Source organism: Poeciliopsis prolifica, unplaced genomic scaffold, assembly GCF_027474105.1.
Source record: "Poeciliopsis prolifica strain line A6 unplaced genomic scaffold, Auburn_PproV2 SCAFFOLD001, whole genome shotgun sequence".
In the NCBI taxonomy this organism is placed as follows: domain Eukaryota; kingdom Metazoa; phylum Chordata; class Actinopteri; order Cyprinodontiformes; family Poeciliidae; genus Poeciliopsis; species Poeciliopsis prolifica.
Window position 1 is genome coordinate 20,067,074 of NW_026562376.1, and position 21,731 is coordinate 20,088,804.

A 21,731-nucleotide genomic window follows, 5' to 3' on the forward strand; every position below is an offset into this window, starting at 1 on the left:
TGTTAATCTGGATAAACTTCACCTTCAGATGGTTTCTACCAAGACGGTGCAGCATACTTTAACGGACAATATTCAGGATTAGAACAAAACATCAGGGAATCACAGGCTCTTGAGTTTTCAGTTTTATTTAAGGTTTATTTTTCCAGACCTGCAGAGGACAGTTCATTTTCCGTTAAGCGCCTCAGAGTTGTTTTTTTTTTTCCTTGCAACATCATGTTAAAAACCCACTGAATGACAACTGTGTTGATTTCTCCTGGATGAATTTGTTCATCTTTGTGAATACTGTTAAATAGGGAACAGCGAGGGAGAGACGGTGGTAGGTGGGGGGGTTTGGCGGGGGGAAGAGGGAAGAATGGGGACCACGGGGCAAGAGAGAGAAAAGACAGAGCGAACACGAATCAGAATTAAGACTTCAAAAAAGAAGGAAGAGAAAAAAAAACAAAGGCGGCGGTCGGAGAGGTTGATCTCATTTCTAAAGGCTGAGGGCTCCTTGATTTATTACTACGGTACTCGGTACGGTCTCGCAGCATCTCGGTTTGGGATGCGCGCTTGCATACAGCTGCTGAGGGTCGCATGAGAAGTTGCGTAACTCTCGGCAGTCGGTAATGCTCCGGCTCCGCGCTCTCTCCTGCTTCTATTTTTAAGGCCTCGTTTGAAAGCCCTCGTGAAACGAACGATGGGACCCGCTGACCCCTTTACTACCCTCGTTTGGATCTCTTGACGTTTCCTCTTCCAGCTGGTCACTGGCCGCCCACCCCATCTTATCTGGTGGCTGTTCGTGTTAGGGCTAGCTATTGTAGGTACCACACAGTGGCACTGTGAGTAAAGAGTCTAACCCTAGTGCTCAGGATGTGTGCCATGATTTCCCACAGCCCCTGGCTCCCTGCGGTAAGGCACTGCTCTATCCTCTGATACAGAGGTTCAGCAAAACTCTCCCTCAAGCAGAACGCGGGGAGCCCATGGGAGCCCCTTTACTAAAGAGAGTATGAGCCAAGCGGCCTCTGATGTGGGCCATTTGTGTCCGTACCCAACAGGGAGCCCATGCATAGCCTGTGCCCGAAACTCCTGCAGCATTTGAAAACGCTCTCCAACGCGATCTCTCTTTTTCTCCCTCCCCCCACTCCCTCCCTGCCCTTAATAGTTTATAAAACCCACTCTCGTGTAATTCATCTCTCTCTCTCTCTCACCTCGACCGATCCCCAACGAGGCTGTGAGGTTGAACCGTTTCAGTCTCCTGCTCAAGACGGGGCGGGGAGGGGGGGGGAGAGTGACCGTCTTTGGGGCAAAGCTTCAAAAGAGATTCACAGCTTCATTCCTCAAAAAAACTAATCATGACTTCGACTTTCCAAAAATCACAAATGTTATCATGCTTAATCATGTTATTTTATTCATTTTTTTTAAATATACGTCTAAAAAGACCTCACTTCTGCTAATTTGTTTCTTTTGCCAGTTTGTGGAGTTAGCTCGTATGTCACCGCTGGGCACTTTAATGCTCTAATGATTCTTGTGCTTTCTGCTGACGGTAAAGCTACACAACGAATCCCGTGTCACGCCCAGAACTAGGTCTAAAGGGGTGGTGATGGCAGCAGACGAAGGGAACTGGATAACTGTGCGCCACAAACGAAAACAAAAGAAAACAAACCGGCCTTCAGAGTAGACACAAAGGAAGGAGGAAGAGAAAAAAGAAGAAAGCAAGTTTGTTATTTTGTTAATTTTTCATACTCTGCAGATTGGTGTGTATTGCATTGGGAGAGAAGGGAGAGTGGGACAGGATGAGTGGGTATAAAGTGGGGTGGGAGGGTGGGGAAGAAGGAGCGGGGGTGGGATGGGATGTCTGCTCCAGTCTATTCAGTGGCGATCCACGGCGGCACTCTGTAGTAGCTCTGTGGCGGGCTGTCCTGGGGGTCTGAAGGCGGTCTGGAAGCCTGGTGGAGGGGAGTGGAACTGACCAGTGGGGTTGGCTGTGGGAGGGGGCAGGTAGGGAGCCCAGCCGCTGGGGGCTCTGTGGTGGAGGGGGAGGTGGCCGTCGAGAAGGCCGCTGTGGAGGGGCTGTGGGGGGGCGGGCACCGCGGAGCTGGCAGGACCGTCCATCTCTGTTAGCGCCTGCAGGGACTTGAGCCAGTGTGGCGGGTTCTCGTCTTGGAGACAGTCTAAACTGCTGCCGGCCGAGGCGGGGATGCCTGCGGTGGAGACAAGTGACGACCACGCGTCAGACTTTTGACAGGAACAGAAAAGCCGGTCTTTTCAGTCACACATTGTGAAGAAAAACACAAAATGGATGCGCAGTTTTTACACCGTGGAATTGTCTGGGGTTGGCGGCAACTTAATGAATATAAACATCCAAATGATTGACCAGTAAAACAGAAAAAGATGTCACTTTTCTTTAATCAGAGATTTTTTTCTTTACAACCTGCTCATCTTCTGTTTAGGAAAACAGAAGATGAGCAGGTTGTGTACCTTGTAACACCTTCATCTGAGGCGAGTGTGAAAACCACAATATATATGAACCGATTGTAGATTTCACAAGATTTTTCCTCAAAATATTGTTAAGTTCTCATCTCCTATTGTGGCTTTATTCTTATAAAAACACAACCAATCAAAGCTCTCTCTTGAATCATGAATGGAAAATTTGATTCCTGGCAAAAAAAAAAATCTAAACAAAAAGAAAACAGCATTGTTGCAAACACCAGCAGAATTGTATTAAATCTGTGGCAATGTGTCCATTAATCACAGTGTAAAATCTGTTGTCCTGAGAATGAAATGTTCATCACATAAATGAGTTTGCATTCATCTGCTTGTCCATTTACTACACTAAGTAAGATGCGATGTTTTATGTGGCCCAATTTGAAGATGGCTTCTGTTCTCAAATCTAAACTTTTTACATCCTTTCCACGAACGTGAGGCGACTGGAAAACAGCTGAACCCAGGTTTTCACATAAAATAATAATAATTAAAAAAAGGCTCATCGGTCATCATTTTGCTTTAAAAACCACAACAATGAACATTTGACCCTCCATGCAATGGTGAATTATCCTTCACCAAAGCTCAACTAGCTTATAGTTTACATTTCCAAAATTACATTTCAAACAATATTAAACCGTATTTTAACCTTCATCAATATTACAGCCTGAAAATCCGAGATGTTTCTTAATGTCTTGAGAGTTTTTACATCTCCAGCTGACAAAGCCAAGCATAGCGATTAATCACAGCACCAGAGTGTGATTAATTAGATTAAATGTTTTAACAGATTCACAGCACTGCTCTTCATACATAATGCATAGGGTTATCTGTTCGGAAGTCGAGTCCAGCCGACGTTTTTACCTGTGATGATAGCAGGATCCATCCAACTGGCTGTGCTGTCCCAGCTGAGGCTGTGTGAAATGCCTGCCGGCCCCGTTGGCCCGCCGATGTGGTTAACACTGTTGGAGGATGAGGAAGAAGAAGAGGAGGAGGAGTTGGGGAGGCCACCAAAGTTGATATTGATGTTGGGCAGGAGAGCTCTCAGTCCATCCTGCCACTCTTTCACATTTAAGCCGTCTATAGAGCTGCTGTTTTCTGCAAGTCGGGACAGAGGGACACAGAAAACAATCAATACTCGCTAATCAAAAACGCCCGTCTTCGTGTTAAGCACAAGTGTTTGCGTGTGGCGATATTAAATGTCTTTCTAATGCATCTCGTCTGAATTCTGTCTTAACACGCACTACCTCTGTGGAGCACATTAAAGCGGCCTGGCTGGTACCTGAGATGGGGATCCCTCCCAGCCCTGTGTTGTGCTGAGGGGGCAGATTCAGGTCCAGGATGTTACTGTGTGAGGCAGCACTGGCTGAGTGGTTCAAGTGTGCAAGGTTATTTCGTGTGGGGATGCCCATCCAGGGATGTCTGGTGGCGGGGGGCTGCTGCTGCTGCTGCTGACCGGCCTGACTGTTGTGGCCGCCCGGGAAACTGAAGGAGCTGTAGATGGCTCTGTGGTGGAGTGGGTGGACGCGCGGCAGGCCCCCGGGGAAGTGGTGGGATGTGCTGAGATTGGACGGCGGCAGACCCGAACTGTGACCGCTCCCCTGTGCGAGCGGCCCGGGAGACGAGGGGCTCTGATCCTGAACCGATAGCTCCTTCTCTATCAGGTCGGCCAGAGCCTTGCGGGTGACGTCGAAGGGGTCGAAGCCCAGATCGTCGTCCTGCTGTTTGCTGGAGGAGCCGAAACCGAAGGCCGCTTGCCAGTCTGTTGAGGAAGACACTGGTATTGTGTCTTTCAAAGGAGAAGAAGGTAGTTAGTTTGATTACCAGATGCCAACACTTTATTGAGGAAAAGTACATTTGCATTTCAACGAGAGCAGTTTTGTTTATTTACTGCATCTGAAAGTCCAACAGCCACTGTGTTAGGAAGACAGATATGCAAAAGAAAACATTTGCACGACGAGACCGTGTTTTGTAAAAAGACCTTTTTCACATTTCATCACATTATAACTACAAACGTTAAAGTATCTGCCATGTGCTGGGATTTCTTTTCTGGTTGGTTAACACTAACTAGCGTAGCAGAAGAACATTTTATGGTTTTCAAAGTTTTTGTGCAGCGTATATTTGTATTCGCACAATAATACCTGCCAATTATTCTCGACAAAACACCAAAAGCTCTAACAAGCCTATCCTTTGTTATTGTCACGGATTCTGCAGCTAATTTACATCTGGACTATGCTTTGAGCCAAGTTTAATTGTAGCTAGTGTTTAGTGTCCTGCTGGAAGGCGGAAATCTGACTGCACTGTGTCAAACCAACCAAACCCTTTGAAAAACTTGTTCCTCCCCATCGCCTGTGGAGGCACTGTACTAAGAATCACTGAAGGAAACGACACAAAAACCTCTAAGGAAGACACTGAGCAACTTCCTTCTTCACTAAATGTAAACACAAATGGTGTAGTGTCAGATGTTGGTGGTGGTAAGTTTTCTCATTTGCGTTTGATAAAAGTCAATGAACCATTTCTCTCTCCCTAGATTAGAAGCTAGGCTCACTCTGACCGTCCTTTGTTTTTCTCCACACATTCAGTATGCTCACCACAGAGTTCAATTCTGGTCTCCTGTTACAGGCAAAACTTCTTCCTTACGGTTGTCATTTTCTCCAATTGTGGCAAATTGCAGAGTGGGACTTTTTATAGCTTTCCTTCCTTCCAGATTCTTGGAATCAACAAGTAATAGTTAGATACTCCCAGCTGAGGTCTGGATCTCTGCAAATTGTTCTATTTTGTGATGGACAAAATAAAATCCCAACACTGAAGTTTGTGGTTACGACATAACAAATGTTAACACATTTAAGGACACTTCTGCTTTTTAAAGGTTTTGCACAGTTGAACAGTAATTGGTTAGGATGCAACTTTAATGCCCTCAAAGTTTACTGAAAGAATTAACTAGATATTTAAACTACTCAATACCTGATGTGAAGAGTATCTGTGGTTCTGGTGTCATGGGCCAGTCGGAACTGCCGCGGGAGGAGCTGGGGAAGGGGGGCAGGCCGGCAGGGAGAGGGTTTGGATGTCTGAAGTTGCTGTTGTCTGAAAAAAGTGACTGGGACTCTGCCGCAGCACCCTCAAAGGGTGAACGGGCCGAGAGGTCCGACATGCTGATGGGCACCACCAGGATGGGTTTCGTTAGACCCGGGGGAGGGGAAGGGGAGTCACTTGTGGGCATCTGCAGAACGAGAGGAAGACGAAACGCATGTAAGAGATCCGACTCTGTGCGATTTGCTTTGGATCAAAGGAACAAGGATGCTTCCTTCACCTGTTGTAAAGTTTCTCCATTGACCAAACCAATGGATTCTGGAGGTTTGTCATTGGGACTGCAGATTAGAAATTGTAAAAACAGATCAGGGAAAAAAAGAGAAAAGTTTACAGCAGAACAGATTGGTTTGAGGTGTCTCCATTACCTATTACTGTCACAGTTGGAGGAGAAGGGGGATAGGGTGGGACGCTGGCCTGGACCCAGCTCTGATTCTAGCCCATCTGAATTACTAGCTTCCTGGTCTAGATAGTCTAACAGCGGAGGGGACTTGCGGTCTTCTGAAAGTCCGTTGGCCAGTTTGTTGTGCCCCGACAGCGTCGGCCAGCCTTCTTTACCGTTGCTACTGTTTGTTCTGTTATAAAGCAGGGGAAAAAATAAAATAATTCAACCAGCAAGCACTACGCTGGGAGAAAGCAGCACAGACGATAAAATGAAAACAGGACTAACCTCTGTGTGGAGTTGGGTTTACTCTTTGACTTTTCTGTTCCACAAGCTGGAGGTTGTAGAAAACCAGGATTTATTTTATAGAGGTCTTGGAGGAGTTTCTGCTCATACTCTTGATGTTTCCCCGCCTTTGTACAAGTTCAAGATTAAACAGATGAATAAAACAAACACATAAAAGAGTCACTTTAAGCAAGAAATCTAAAACACTTGACATATTTGAATAAGGAAACCTTAATCTCACCTGCATCTCCTCTTTAGTAAAGCTAGCTGCTTCATCCCCCAACTCATGTAGATACATACAATCAGGTTTGGGACATTGCATACTTTTAAGGAAGTAACTGCAGTATTTTGTTGTGCCTAAAGAAGCCTGAAGGAGGGAGAGAGAGAATCAAATCCTACTGTTAATACACAACAGAAAAAACATATATACAGCTTTAGAAAAAAAAAAAAAAACAGACCACTGCATATTGTTTAACCACTGACCAAGTTCTCATTTTCTGCACATAAATACTAAAGTTTTGCTTGGAATTTCAAAGACATATTGTCAGTAGTTCATAGAATAACAAAACAATGTTCATTTTACTCAAACATATACCTAGAAAAAGTAAAATCAGAGAAACTGATCATTTTAAGTGTCTCTTAAATTTTTCCAGAGCTGTTTATACATATCTGATGATAATACAACTTCTGATTACATTCAACACACAAAATGAGAATTTAAAAAACCCGAGGTTTACCTTGAGTGTTCTCCCGTCGACGACCACATTGTTCACACACTGTATTGCTCTTAAAGCGTCTTCGGAACGGATGTAAGTGACATAAGCGCTGGCACTGGGCCCCTGAACGGCAGACACAACAAAAGCAAACAGATTAATCAAACAGACCATTCACGGCTGTTTTAGGTTCATGTGATGACGACTATTGACTCAATTGAAACTTTTGTTCGTTACCGACTTATTACACAAGTCGCAGTTTGCTGCCGACTGATCACAGATGCATTCATAAACACTGAAGCTTTAAATCAACCAAGATTTATTCCTCACCTGTGAACCTGCGTACGATGTGCTGTTGTTGATGACCACTTTATGGATTTTCCCAAATCGGCCAAAATACTCTGGTCGTTTTAGGACCTGTGAGGAGAAATCAACACAAAATGTGTGATGCATGCTGTCAGTTCTTTCATAAACATGCTAATCATTTACAATCCCACAAGGAATTGTGTTCAGTGAGAGGACAGACCAGAATCTGACAATTCTCTCTTAACCTTCAAATTGAAAACAAAAAATAAACCAGAATTTTTTGCCATTATTGATTTCTAAATGTATTAACCAGCTGCATTTACTTTCAAGGTTTATACACTTTTCCCTCAGTAAAATTCAAGCACTTTTCAAGCATTTCAAAGGTTAAGTTTTCTCGTATTTCCAGCAACACAAATGAACTAAAGAAGACAGTTTCAATGTCATTATATCATTTATTACTGTTATTAAAATTTAAATGTCTCACACACACACACACTACACACCTGACTGGTCCAAGAACTAAACACTAATTTAACTAAATAAAATCCCCCAATTTCAATAATTTTATTAAATGTATAAAATATATGAAAAAAAATTTATTTCAATGACAGACACATCATTGAACCATTAGGAATAATAAATATTTATCACATTGAAACAATCCAAACAAATTGTGTTCAGGCAAATGACCTTCTTGTTCAAATTAAATGCTTAAACACAGTATACAAAGAAAGTTGCAAAAAAAAAAATAAAAATTAAATCTCTGAAATCTGTTCTCACTAAGTTTTCTGGTATTTAGTAAATGAGTAATTTTGCTAAATCTAACTGACCTGAAACAAGAGATGATTTGTCTCATTTAACTTCAAACAGTGAGAAAAAAAATGTCTGCAAATGACAATATCTGGTTTAGACTGGTCTTTGTTACCAAACTGCACACTTTGAATATCAGTCAAACTGTGCAGTATGTGTATAAAGTCTAGGACTTTATACATAAATCAAACATTTTCCAAACCTTGAAAACACCTTGAAACTCAAGCCTAATTTGATGCATTTGTTATTTTACTTTATTCAAAATTAGATAAAGGTAATGGAAATGTACTTTTGATTTATGAATTGTCAAATCTTGAAATCCCTTTAGTTTCTGTTGAATTAAAAATTATGTGAGATTGTTTAATGGTTCTTGGAAAAAAAAAACTGAAATGACAAGAAATTAGTACCAGCAAGGAAGATCCTAATAATGCAGTAGGACACCACCTAGTGGTGACTTTTTTTTTTTTTTTAGTACGTGACAAATGCGACAAAGAGCAACTTTGGTTCATTACACATCCTGTCCCCAATAAAATGTCCAACCCAGCTTTAAGGCACAGCATATTCACTTAAGGCTGTAAACTGCTGTACTCACTTCAGGATCAGCGAGCCGCTGCGACAGCCCCACAACAAACACCAGGTTCCTCTGGACCACTCTGACACTCGCCAGATGCTTGCGATTTTCTGTCACCTTCTGCTTTTTCTCGTTTTGTTTCTGCTTCTTTTCATTCTTTATCCTTTGGATTTCCTCCTGTGACAGAGGCTTGTACACGGCGGGGTCCTCTGGGTACGGCTGCGCGACAAACAGAAATCAGATAGTGATTTATGGGGAGTGGAGAGTGTATAACATGATGAACTTAAGGGGGAAAAAAGAGAAAAGGGCGCATGGTAGACGTGCAGATGAAATTCTCTTTTGTGATAAATCTCTCTGCGCACCTTTCTGCAGGCGGGGCAGAGGCCGTTCTCGTCTGTGCGGATGCGGTGCCAACAGAAACGGCAGATCTGGTAGCCACAAGTGCAGGGGAAGAAATTGACGTCATCAATCTCCAGCGGCTCCATGCACAGAGGGCACTCCATGGGGTCGTCCTTCATTTCAGGGCTGTGGGACATCCTATTGCACGGCGACGTTGAGTAGTACTGGAGCTGGTCACAGAGCACAGGGCTATGAGGAGAGAGGGAAAAAAGCTTACAGAAACTCCATAGCTTAAAAACAGCAAGTATATGTTGCTTACAGTGTTTATTTGCAAAGGACATGTTAACTACTGGATAGGTCAGTTAAAAAAGTGCTGCGATCAGTGCTGTAGTTTCTATTGTGAGATAAATTTGTGGTGAATCTGAAGGATTGTGTTCAACCAAAAAAGCTGACTAATCTACAGTCTTCTCCAGAACAGCATAGTGTATTTAAGCTTTTGTCTTTTCAAACAGGACGCTGTGTAGATGGCATGAAACTTGCCAAATTTTCATCAAACATACATGCAAAAATGAGATTAAAGGAGATTTTTGTACATTCAGCATAGGGACAAATGCTTACAAGGGGAAGAAGACACATTTTGGTCACTCCAACATACGTAGTAGTAAGATTTAGCATTCTTAGGAAAATAATAGGACAGAGCAACCAATGTGTGCATGTGCAATTGGGGAAGAAAACAGCTTTAAACCTTTACACTATTTAATTTTTAATAATAATAATAATACTAATAATAATAATAAAAACAGACCACCTTAAGTAACAAAATTAGCAGGTGATGTTGATGTCAAAGTGACAAAGATCTACTCAATTTGCAAAGTGCTGAAGTGGGAAAAAATCCACACAGGGCTAAATATTTCTTGTAGCAGTCCTGATAAAACTGGAGTATCAACTGGGAAACAAACTTCACAAATTAAACTGTTCAGAAACAGAACGTCAGCAGAAGTGGATGCACAAGTATAAAGGGATCTACCAGCAACATCAAAAAAGGGACCGAAATGACAATAACATTTAATACATGGGAACCATGTTTTACAGTGTCTTCCCTGTTCATTTGAGTTATTCTGAAACAGAAAACAACACACCGGTCTGAGTGTCTTTGGAAGTGTCAATACGTGCAAGTCACTGAACGCAAGCAGACCCGAAACAAGCCTTTCTCTCCCTTCATTACGGTATTGCTAATACAACAAAAAGCTCCACATTTACAGGTCAGCTAAAAGATCTGTAAATTGAGAACTTATGTTATCCCGAAAGTGAGAAAAATCAACCGCTATGGATTCTCATTTAAATGTCATCAATTTCTGTTAGTTGCCCTTGAGTGAACAAATCCTTTAACTGTGAAAATAAGGCGACTTGGAGCGTAAAACATAGACTAGGATGCAGCACAGACAACTTAAGCGTTACCTTTTTTTAAACTTACATTACTGGCAGCTCAATCAAGCCTTAAAGTGGTCTTGTCCAGGATTTGAATGATTTTTAAGCTTCAATTTAGAGCTGAAAAGCTAAATTTCAAAACTCTTTCAGCTAAATCATGACAATTAAACTAAGAATACAGTTCACCTGGAACTACTTACAAGAGCAGCATTAGCCCTTTCTAATACAACTTTCACTGCACTACAAACAAATAGTCTAGTCTTTTCAGACTTCGCAGCCTCTGTTTTGTAGAAAAAAAAACAAATAAAAAATCACCAGAGATGTTACTGTGTTTGGGTTTTCAACTGGGATGCTAATGTCAACAGATGCTCATGCAGAGGTTGAATATTAAAAGTGCTAAAAGCTGGTGCCAGAATGATCGCTGCATAAGAGAAAATACATATAGAAGAGGAAGAGTGAGAATACGCCCATGTGATTTTACAGAAGTTTTTTTTTTATAGGCACTTATGAACAATGCTAATATGGGCCAGTTTATAAAAAGTTATGACTTTACAATGATCTAAGTTCATGTCACGCGGTCACTACAGTTTAAAGACATTAATCAGATGTAAAATCCTAGAGTGACCAGACTATTTTTCCCTCAGAATCATATGCATCAGAACAGGACAGTACTCCCAGTAACTGCTGTTTCGAATATAATCACTATTTTTCTGTAAATACCAACAATGGAGTGGTATTTTTACTCAAGGTTATACTCTGAGAATAATACTCCAACATTGTGCAGAAATAATGCAACAACAAGGTTATGTAACAATTATGGTAGGCCCAGCTGACATAAACAGAAGCTCTCCCCAGGAGAGCATTAAATACATCTGAACATGGATTTTATTAGACAACTCAGGCACAGCACAGTGACATACATATGAGCATATATCAGGCAAAAGCCATTGTAACGCTGGTGGGGTTAGGATTTGCTGAAGGGACTTCATTTATGCGGAGTGGCTTTAAACGTAAAAAAAAAACAAACAAAAAAAAAACAACGAGCTAAAAACAGAACTGAAGCATTTAGGTGCTAATGCGGATGTTGTAAACATCTCTCGTGGGTTGACAATGCCTGACACGTCATAATACACGTTAAAAGGAAACGTATAGCAAGAGAGTTCATTTGTACAGAAAAAGAGAGAGTGTCGGACACCGGCGTTGGGGTCTTCGTGACACCACCACTGCCGGCAGACACACTCTGTGACCAACTCGGACAGACAGGGGCTAAACCGGAGGAAGTTAATTTAGACAAAACGCAAACATCTCGGATGCTTTGGCAGCGGTCCGCTAATAAACACATTATTTACAGGCGTATCACCGTCTCATTGGCTCGGTTATAAAGTCAAAAATACGTAGATTTAAACCCCGGTGGGCGACTTTACAGACTCTGTCAGACACTGACTCTGTCTTTTGGATCTGACGTTATGACAGATGTTATTTGACTAACGTTGAGCTAAGCTAACATTAGCTACGTATTGGTAAGAGAAGCCGGTCTGCCTGTTGGCGCCTACCCAGCTCGACTGCAACACTGATCACAAAAGCAGCTCGCAGTAAAATGTATTCCAACCTAATAAAGACGTTCGCGAATAACGAGAACATGACATGACGCTACAGAGCGCTGAAAGTGACAGCTTGGGGAATGCTAACCGCTTAGCCTGCATGCTAACATTATCACCAGAAATGTACGACGCGGCCTATAGAAGCTAACACTGAACCCCTGGCCTTATAAACAACTGACATTGGTCTAAGGATACACAAATTACCTGGACAGCGATTCGCTGGGTTTGGAAAAAAACTCCAGTCACTTCTTAAGTCTGAAACGGAGCTACCTGTCTTTTATTCGCTGGATGTGGGATGAAACCCGACTTGGCTAACGTTAGCGTTACTTACCCTGTCCGTATTTAGCTTAGGATTCCACTCCAAAGGAGTCACACCAAACTGGGCGGGGGCTGCAAGCCAATGTACCTGAAATTGTAAAATTTCTAAATATGGTCACTTACGATAGCGGTAATCGTGGGGTTCTGTTCTAATCGGGAGGCTGCAAAGATGTTTTGCCCTTTCTTTTCTTGGTATTGTTAAGACAAATTACGCTCAAACCACCATCTTAGCTAGCATTATAGTAGGGAGGAGGGAGTGGGGCAAGTATTCGGTGCCATTGAGTCTGCGCCGATAGAGGACGGCATTATGGGAAAACGAGTTTTTATATTTCACACGCCCGCCTACGTTCAAAGCAATAAAATTGTTATGCAATGTCAGGACTTTTTTTGTGTGCCACAATACATTTCTTTGAACATAACGCACATGAAAATGAATGTAAATGCATACAAAAAAATATTCCAAACAGTTGTTCACCTGGACTACTTCCTCATCAAATGTCAGCACTGGTTAGAATTACTATTGTGTAAAAACCTGAGCTCCATACAAATGTTAATCATTCATGTATTTCTGATTTACAATCAAATGTATCAACAATTTAACTGATTCAAGACATTCAGTTACAACAGCGTACACACTGTTCTTTGAGTTTCTACAGGAAACATGTGGCTCTAAGTAATAATAATAATAATAATAATAATAATAATAATAATAATAACAATAATAATAATAATAATAATAATATACTTTATTGCACATGACTACAGTTTGCACAACAAGAACACCATGCTTTCAACCTTGCAGCAAAATGTGACTTTGTTTTTATAATTCTGTATCCAAATATGCATAATCATGTCTGTCTCATTCTTATAACGTTATCAGTGGCATAATAAAACAGTCTCGTTCTCCAACATGTCAACAGGCTGTAAAGAGAGGGATCTTTGACCATTCCTCTACACAATCTGTCTTGGTTATTTTATTCAGAGTCCAGAGTCGTCTCTGGTTACTCTATATCTCGGTTCTGAGGAGGTTTTATGTTTTTGATCTTCTTGCTAAAAAAACACCACCATATTCATGGGCATTTTTTAATTTCTTTTATTTGTAGAAACAACCAAATTCGTTTTGTTAACATGTCCTGTAATATGATGACATAAAATTAAAAGTTTTGAAACAGAAAGTTTCATGTAACCCTTACTTAATTTAAAAAAAATTCAGTCTCCTCCTTTGTTTAACATCTGAAATGCCTGGAGTGTTTGTTGCTGAAAAATATCAATCCTCATATTTTCTGCAAAGCACAGATCTTCCTGCCAAAGTCCCAAATGAGTTTAACAAACTGTGTTATATAGTCATGTGATTCCTATTGGTAGGTTGAAAAAGTAATTTTTTCTGGCCTGCCTTCCAAACAAGTGCATGATATGTATACAAATGCCCTAAAAGTTAATATTATCAGAAACCAAACTTGAAATTGTGAGATAACAAAGTTAAAAATAAGAAAGTAAAATTCAGTTAAAGGAACTTCAAGGGTTTTATTATAGCATAATAAAAAGGTAACACACACATTTGGATGAAAAAGCGTTGAGAGACAGGTTCTCTGGTCAAAAGTTAGAACCGTTCCTTGAAGAATAATTGTGAGACATGAAAAAACACGACGGAAACTCTGGAATTTAAATATCAATCGAGCCAAAAAAAGCCAGGCGTGGGCCACTTTGGTGCCTGGACTTTGCTGGGATCCACAGAGTCTAAGGTGAGTGCTGGTGAGACGGGATGTGGTGATGCCAGGGACATCCTCGCAGCCAGGAGGCCCATCCGAACGCAGCTGTCTGTGTCTTTTCTCTGAAGAATCCCTGCCATTAAAGCACCTGCAAAACTGCCAAGACAGCAGGAACAATGACTAATTGAGAATAAAATAAAAAGAAAGTTGAACTGGAAGTACAGTAAGTAGGGTTGGGTAGAGTTTTGCACCTGTCTCCTGCTCCTGACACATTCATTGTCTCCTCTGGCGTCACGGTCAATGCAGGGTAGTGTAACGCACAAAGCTGCCGCTTCTGCAAATCCAAACCCAATAAATAGCATCCTCAGTGTTGTTGTTTTAAATATCTTCATTATAAAGTTGCATTTAAAAGGCGCATACATTTTTTTGTTTCCTTGGCTGCAGGTCGACTGAGCCTGCTTCGTGCCTGCCACACAGCAGCACACCATCAGGCCCGAGAGTCACCACCAGACAGTGAAGATACTCCAGAAGAGGGCGTGAGAGAGCCACAGCAACCCTCAGGATCTCATCAAGAGAGGTAGGCAGCTCTGGCACGAAATCAACCACAACCTTACCTACCATCAGATAATGTGCCTTCTTCACAAAAATTCTTAGCTGTGACCGGCGTGGGAACTGAGGGAGTTTTGTCGTTCGCAAGACAGGCAAACGTAAAGAAGGGCAACATCTACAACTTTTAATGCTGGCTAAAGATAAAAGGTTACCTCCAGGAACCGTGAGACCCAGAGTTTTGTTCATTGTGCTCAGTTCTGCCAGGTTTGGAGACGAATAGGACAAAGACTTCCAAGCATCTGATAGGAAAGGCTTGCAAGCCTTTTCTGCATCTGTTGGTTCGTACCAAACTGCGACAAACACAGAGATCACTGTTTTATGGCAAAAGTGTCCTTTCACGATCATTTATTGGGCCACCAGCTCTGTATGCTTACTGTTGAAGTTGTGCTTCCCAGCAAGAGAACAGACATAGTTGATGGTGGAGACGGGGATGTTTCCATCAAGACACACAAGTGTGGCGGATGAAATCTGTTTTTCAAACTGTGAAACCTTTCAAGACACATTTAAGGATAGTAAGAGTGCGAACTAAATTTTCTAGGTGAAAATAATAATAATAATAATAATAATAAAATAAATAATAATAATAATAATAATAATAATAATAATTTTAAAGAATTTAAAAGACAAATAAAATAAAATAAAATAAAAAACCCAGATAGAAGACCTGCACTTAATTAAATAAAATGTAGGCAAGTCATTGAAAAAATACAGGATGAATAAACAGTCCATTTCAGTATTCAGGATTTAATATGGGACATAACTGTGGATTTAACATAGACATATGGGAGAATTTAATATGGAACAAATATAGATTTTTAAACAGAATTTTTCACAATCTGCAATGCCCACCATAATATGACCCCGACTTACGTTTAAAAAGTATGAAAATAAAACCTTACTTATTTTGCATTATTATAGCATAATGCAATACAGAAAGCCCAAAACTTTAATTTAAGCTCATTTACTAAGCAAGAAAAAAAAATCCTGTCTCATAATTTTATTATTTTTTAACTAAACAACTAGTGGCACAGGGAGTGTTACTGTTGATATTTCCCACAACCTTCCTTTGACCCAATAATTTCTTGTCTGCTTCAACTATTCACACGGTTGGAGAATTCAGAGAGAGGGATCTTTAACTTTTCCTCTCTGCATAATTTCTAGAGGATTGTTTTTTAGTTGTCTGTTGAACCATTTCTGTGTTGATTTGCCTACATGTGATCCTCAGCATGCCGACAGATCCTATAGCAACCCATTTTTAGTTCACCAGATTTTTATTTGAAATCTCTTGGTATTTCAACGAGTTTACAATGAACAAACGAATATTTAGCTCATGACAAAGTTAAGAGTATCTGTTGCTGAAAAGCTGAATGTTAAGGACCACATACTCAGGAATAACAAAAAAATCCAGTTTGGGAATTCTCGAAGTTTGTTCTTGACACATAGCTGAGAAGATCATTTTTCAGAAATTTCAACTGGGCGTTACTAGACTGATGTCCTGTGCAGTGCAACAACTCTAAGAGGATTCCCAGTTTATTGTGAAGTATGAAATGTCCGATTAGAAAGAACTTTGTGCTTCTTCTGGACACCTCCAGATAAAAAACCCCCACCTTTCCCTGTTTATATGGCATATGTGCAGGTCTTTTGTCTGATTAAAGCTCCTGGTTCCTCTTCGTTTGTGGCGCTAGTATGACAAGAGCCTCCCAAATGACTTCTTTTTGCATTTGAAATGATTTCTAAGGAAACTTGCTGAACTCAGTTTGTGCTGCAGTTTTATATCAGAAAGCTTAAGAAACATTTTTCTTTATCACGTTCACCATCCTGCTCTGCTCACCATGCATGGTGGCAAGATGGAGTTTCAACATGCTGAGTGATTAGTTGCTAAGAAAAAGTTGTAAAAAAAAAAAGGTTCAAACACATTTCAAAATATTTAGAGGACCCATTACCTAAACGTGATGCTTACCGATCTAATGCTACATCAAAATCTGAGGTAGTTTTCAGGGAATGATTTCAGGTTTCATTAGATTATTTTTCTTACACGGTAAGTAAGGCACTGAGTCGCACTCAAAACCTAATCTGCCAGCAGGAACTCACATAGTGTTCTGTAATTTGCTGATGAATGTCCATGTCTCCCAAGCCAAGACTCAGTTCCCCATTGTCAGTGATAACAGCGCAGTATGTTGCTGTGTTCTGCTTTCCCAGTCTGGCCACACCGCTTGTGTTCTAAAAGTAAGTTAAAAACATTGTGTTTTAAATTTCTATTCAAGAGTCCGACAGTACTGACTTTTAACTGGCTGTCAATGTTGCCGTACCATGTGTTTACAGTGGTTAAAAACTGCATCGCTGTTTGCATCGGCTCCAGTGGCGGAGATGAGCAGAGGCGTCTTTTCTAACCTGCTCAGAGAGTCTGGGAGGAAAACGCAGGAGATAACATGTGAGAGGCAGTCAGCCGTATTGACGGAAACGTTTGCACACATGATCAGATAAGGAAAACCAACCAGCGATGTTCCGTCCCACGCCCCCAAACGACTGACAGACGCTTCCTGGGTTTGTCTGTCCAAACTGTGAGATAAAACAGATTCTTAGAACTTATTTTTCTCTGCTGTTCGGCGACATTTGAGATGAATGCGTGTCGTGACGCTTACCTGAAGTGTTTTTGTTTTGCCTTTGGCAATAAAATCAACATTTATTCCTCCTATAACAACCTGTGCAGTGCAAGAATGCAAGTCTTCATTTGACTCATTCTTGATTAAAATTTAAGAAATATATACACAGATTTTTTTATACTCACAACTTCTGAGTCGTTTGGGGGTTTTCCAGGATGCTGAGCTTGACTTTTTGATCTTTGTTCACCCATCTGCTTCGACAAAGCACAGGCTATCTGACTGCCGACTTTAGCATTGTTGTGAATGAGAGCAATGTCTTTAAACAGGACCAGGTTAAGGGGAAAGTGGCAGTAACCCACGATTTGATCTAGAAAGCTAATAATCTTTGATATTTTTAAGGCCATATTCTTTATGACATCTTACATTTTCCACTAAAGTTTTTCTGATAATAACTTCTGAGAGACTTAGAGGTTTCCAAAAGATACTGGCCTGGAGGGACTTTCCTTGAGTCAACTCGTTGACCTTTTGAAGAATGAACGGCGTTACATCTCTGCCTGTGATACCTTCAGAACTGAGAAAATCAGAGAGACAACACAAAGAGATGAGCAGACGTTGATGTGCAGGAAACCAAAAATAGACTTTACGTAAGTAAATAAGTCAAATTTTATTTGAATCAAACATTTCCCAAATCAAATTTAAAAGCGCTTGACGAAACACAGAAGAAAAGCACATCAAATGTACACATCATATTAATTAAAAGCTTTTCTGCACAAACATATTTTTAGCGCCGCTTTATGATGATCAGTCGAATTGACATGACGTGAAAATATTGGGAGAGATCCACAAACTGGGTGCAACGACCCGAAACAACAGAGTTTTACGGGTCTTAAACTGAGTATGTGGGGCCAACAATTAACACCGATCAGCATTTTGGCAGAAGACTTTGGCTTAACCAAGTCAAAAATACTTTGGGGATGTTTGCTGATTACCGTGCTAGCGGAACGCAACCGCATACGACAGACGTTCTGTACCTGACTGCAGTCACTGCAGTTTGAATGGCTTCCTGTATCTGATGGCCAGCAGCTGCATGCTCCTCTGGGATGGGGACTGCTATCAGGAGGCCACTTTGAAGACCCAGGGACAACGTGCCTGCTGGAAAAACCAAGCAGACGTACACATAAACAATGTTACTGTGCCTGTGTAATATCAGCACACTGGCTGTCAAGTCGAGTTAAGTATCCATTTCGGTCAGAAGATTACATCCCGTCATCATCAACATGAATGTGACTTTAATTTTGGTCTTTTAATGATGAATGGTTCTTTTTCCACTGCTGACTTAATATTGGACACACTCATTTAATTACTTGTAAAAAGAGAGAACACACCCATGAATATATTTTATCATCATCATCATAATGATGGGCTTTTTATTAAACCCTCAATGTTCAATGAAAAGCCGATTTATTTCTACAATATATTACCAATAAGTTCTGCAGCCTCACTAGGATTGCGGACATTACACACAGAGGTGAATCCACTGTTTGGAGTGAAGAATGCTGGGAAATCTTTAGATTCACCATAAGTTGCGACACACACACCTTGTGTCTCCTGTAGACAAATAAGGACAGATGTACAGGTTAATCTTCAGCCACACATTACGATCACAGCTATGTATAAAGAGTAGGCACATTTGATTTTATGCTGCAAGTCTGCTGAAGATAACAGAAAGATGCATATTTCCTCACAAGGAACTCCAGGGTGCGGCCGATGTCCAGGATAGACTTGACCCCAGCAGAGACGACGGCGACGGGAGTTCTGCCAAGCTCTGTTAGATCTGCACTGATGTCCAGACCTCAAGAAGCATCATTTAGTCAGCAGGAATAAATGTTTTGAGTTTGATTCGACTTCACAGCCAGACGTCTCAAACACTGCACCAAATCAGACTTGGAGATGTTTTGATAACTTAATCCTTCCAGTTTAACAAACTATCACGAGGTTTTCTTCTTCTGAGAAGATTTTTAATTTAAACTAAACTACAGGTGTGTCAGAAAACAGCATTTCTCCTAAAAAAAAAAAACCCTTGTTAAAGGATATAAAACCCCTATAAGCTTATTTTGTAGTAAAGTGTAAGTCAGCTCACTGTTCTGTCCATCTCTGTGAACTCCTCCGATGCCTCCCGTGACGAAAACAGGGATCCCAGCTCTGTGTGCTGCAATTATTGTGGCAGAGACCGTTGTTCCCCCAGAGAGACCCTGAAAAATGGTGACAAATATCTGGACGCTTTCAAAAAATAGCAGTAATTACAATAGATTACAAAGTCAAGATGTTTCCAGACACACAATGCCTTTAAAATGTATTAAACTTTTTCACGTATTTTATAAAACTTTATTGGGATTTTACATCAATCAAAAGTAGCGTCTTATGGTGATGTGGAAGGAAACTGGTGCAGTTTTGCAAATGAAAACCTCAAAAGTGCTCAGTGCTGAAATCTTTAGACTTAGTTATCATTCTTCTGCCACTTCACCATTCTGCAAAACATCTCTTCAAAAATACATCAGTGTTTGTTTTTGCAATGTCACAAAATGAGAAAACACTAAATAGTTAACATTTCTGCTTGGGGTTCAAAAGTAGCATCCTCACTTTGCTGACAGCGTAAGGCAGATCCCGTCGAGACACCTTCAGGGGGCTTTTGGATCGAGCGAGACGGTCGAGCTCGTTTGACGACAATCCGACCCAGATTTCGCCGTCGACGACGCCGATCGTGGCAGGAGTGGCTCCTTCGGCTCGCACAATGGCCTCAACCTCCTTTGCGGTGCTGAACAGAAACAGCAGGCGAGCTTACCGCTTGTTAGTGAAACTCACCCTGAAAACTTTAAACGTCTGATAGTGTTTTGACCTCGGTGTCATACTGGGTACCTCAGGTTGTGTGGGTAGGGCATGCCATGGGTGATAATTGTACTCTCCAGTGCAACCACCGGCTTGTTTTGTGCCACAGCCTGAGACACAGACGGATGAACGTTGAAGTGGAAGTCTGACAGAGAAGAGATAATCGGCATCACCAGCCTGCAGCAAACCGTTTCTCAGTGCTGAGGGTTTGATGAGGAAGTGTGTTCACCTTTGCTCCTCGCAGTGTTTTGATAGAGCCTCACTTCTCTTCTGAGGATGAACTGGAAGGCTCTCCTCAGGTCCCTCATTCTGCTGAGATTTTTGTGATAAAACCTGACAACATGCAGACTTTGAATAAAGCAGTCTAAACTCTTACTATGGTCAGTTTTATTAAATCAGGTTTTCGGCAGCTGGAACTCAGATTTTAAACCAATTAAGCATATCACTCCAACCTATAATTTGTAACCTATAAAGAACGAGTTACAAATTTAGCTCCTGTTACTGTTGAGAAACAGAGGAAACTGATCGCCAGCTCCTTATTTAACGTTTATCAAACAATGCAACTCAAAGATTAATTGATGTAGAAAAAAAATATCAGAGGTCAAGTTTCAAAAGACTGTAGCTATCAAAAGTGTAAAGCTGAAGATTTCTGGGAAATGATATTTAGAAAACATCTGCCATTATTTGAACGAAGAAGAATTTTACCTCAGATTCTCCAAGAGTAAATGTAGACCTTTGCTTCTTGCAAGTCATTTCCCAGCCTTCAAAGCAAGTTTGCCACTACAGGGTACAGATCCTATTCAGCCATTGAGGGAGCTTTTTTTATTTATTTTTTTTGTCCCAGTTATCTGGCACAAACTCCCATCACCCTTTTTCCCTTTTCTGGGGCCACTCTCACAATTAGACACACAAATCCCCAAGCGGGAGCGCTTTCATTTTGCCTCTTCTCCGTGGCACACAGCAACAGCAACAAAAGGAAATTCGTAAAAAACTGCACATTGGAGCAGAGATGTAGTTTAATTGCCACAAAACAAATCCTCATAAGCCTCTGAAGACAACCAGCTTGAAAACAAAACCAGCTCTTTGGGTTTGAATGCACGTTTTAGTTTTGAAGAAAAAATACATACATTTCAAAGGGGAAACAAAAAAACATATTTAATATAGAAAAACAAGCTGTCAAAAATAACTAATACAAGAAGGATTTTTTTTTAAAGGAAAACAAAAACTAATTACATCAAATAAATACCTAAATCCAAAGTAGTTATAGCATAATAGGAACATAGAGAGCAGGAGGTCACATTTCGCAGCTTATTATTATTTCCTCAAACCAGACCTTAATCAAAAACAGATTCTCCAGAAAAAGTTTGAAGCTTACCTTCTCTTGTCCAACAAAAATGCAACAAACTTTGGCCAGGGAGCTAAACTTTGACCCAAACACTATTTACACAGCCCACAATCGTCAAGCACAGATCTCTACTGTCTGCGCTGAAACCTGCCAAAAAATACTACAATCACTGTGATATGAAAAAACAATGCAAAAAAAAAACAATCCAACATATAAAAAATTTCCAGCGCTGCCTGATCTAGAGAATGAAATGATCTTTATCAAGTTTCTGGCGATTAGACA

General features: G+C 40.9%; 2 protein-coding genes across 6 annotated transcripts; both read right to left on the bottom strand.

The window, feature by feature from the left end:
* Positions 1-107: 107 nt before the first annotated feature.
* On the bottom strand, positions 108-12,528 carry cnot4a (CCR4-NOT transcription complex, subunit 4a). Of its 2 annotated transcripts, none has more exons than XM_055030581.1 (13): positions 12,421-12,528; positions 8,974-9,199; positions 8,633-8,830; positions 7,255-7,341; positions 6,949-7,050; positions 6,453-6,578; positions 6,215-6,339; positions 5,913-6,119; positions 5,768-5,825; positions 5,422-5,677; positions 3,740-4,246; positions 3,322-3,555; positions 108-2,180 (listed from the first exon to the last, which is right to left on the bottom strand). In XM_055030581.1, the coding sequence occupies exons 2-13, from the start codon at positions 9,145-9,147 to the stop codon at positions 1,849-1,851; spliced, it is 2,406 nt and encodes an 801-aa protein (XP_054886556.1). In that variant the 5' UTR covers positions 9,148-9,199; positions 12,421-12,528; the 3' UTR covers positions 108-1,848. The 2 variants fall into 2 exon arrangements, with proteins under 2 accessions (XP_054886556.1, XP_054886546.1); XM_055030571.1 differs by having other exon boundaries at positions 12,311-12,528.
* Positions 12,529-13,460: 932 nt separating this feature from the next.
* On the bottom strand, positions 13,461-21,687 carry zgc:136858 (uncharacterized protein LOC678543 homolog). Of its 4 annotated transcripts, none has more exons than XM_055030595.1 (18): positions 20,810-21,687; positions 20,334-20,437; positions 20,135-20,249; positions 19,859-20,033; positions 19,359-19,470; positions 18,964-19,070; positions 18,700-18,826; positions 18,250-18,370; positions 17,704-17,789; positions 17,404-17,534; positions 17,258-17,317; positions 17,111-17,174; positions 16,925-17,019; positions 16,707-16,835; positions 14,990-15,104; positions 14,427-14,905; positions 14,258-14,340; positions 13,461-14,186 (listed from the first exon to the last, which is right to left on the bottom strand). In XM_055030595.1, exons 2-18 carry the CDS (start codon positions 20,410-20,412, stop codon positions 13,967-13,969), a joined length of 2,298 nt encoding a protein of 765 aa, XP_054886570.1. In that variant the 5' UTR covers positions 20,413-20,437; positions 20,810-21,687; the 3' UTR covers positions 13,461-13,966. The 4 variants fall into 4 exon arrangements, with proteins under 4 accessions (XP_054886570.1, XP_054886578.1, XP_054886583.1 ...); XM_055030603.1 differs by having other exon boundaries at positions 21,480-21,503; XM_055030617.1 differs by having other exon boundaries at positions 13,463-14,162; positions 14,427-14,593; positions 14,768-14,905; positions 20,334-21,674.
* Between the last annotated feature and the right edge of the window lie 44 nt (positions 21,688-21,731).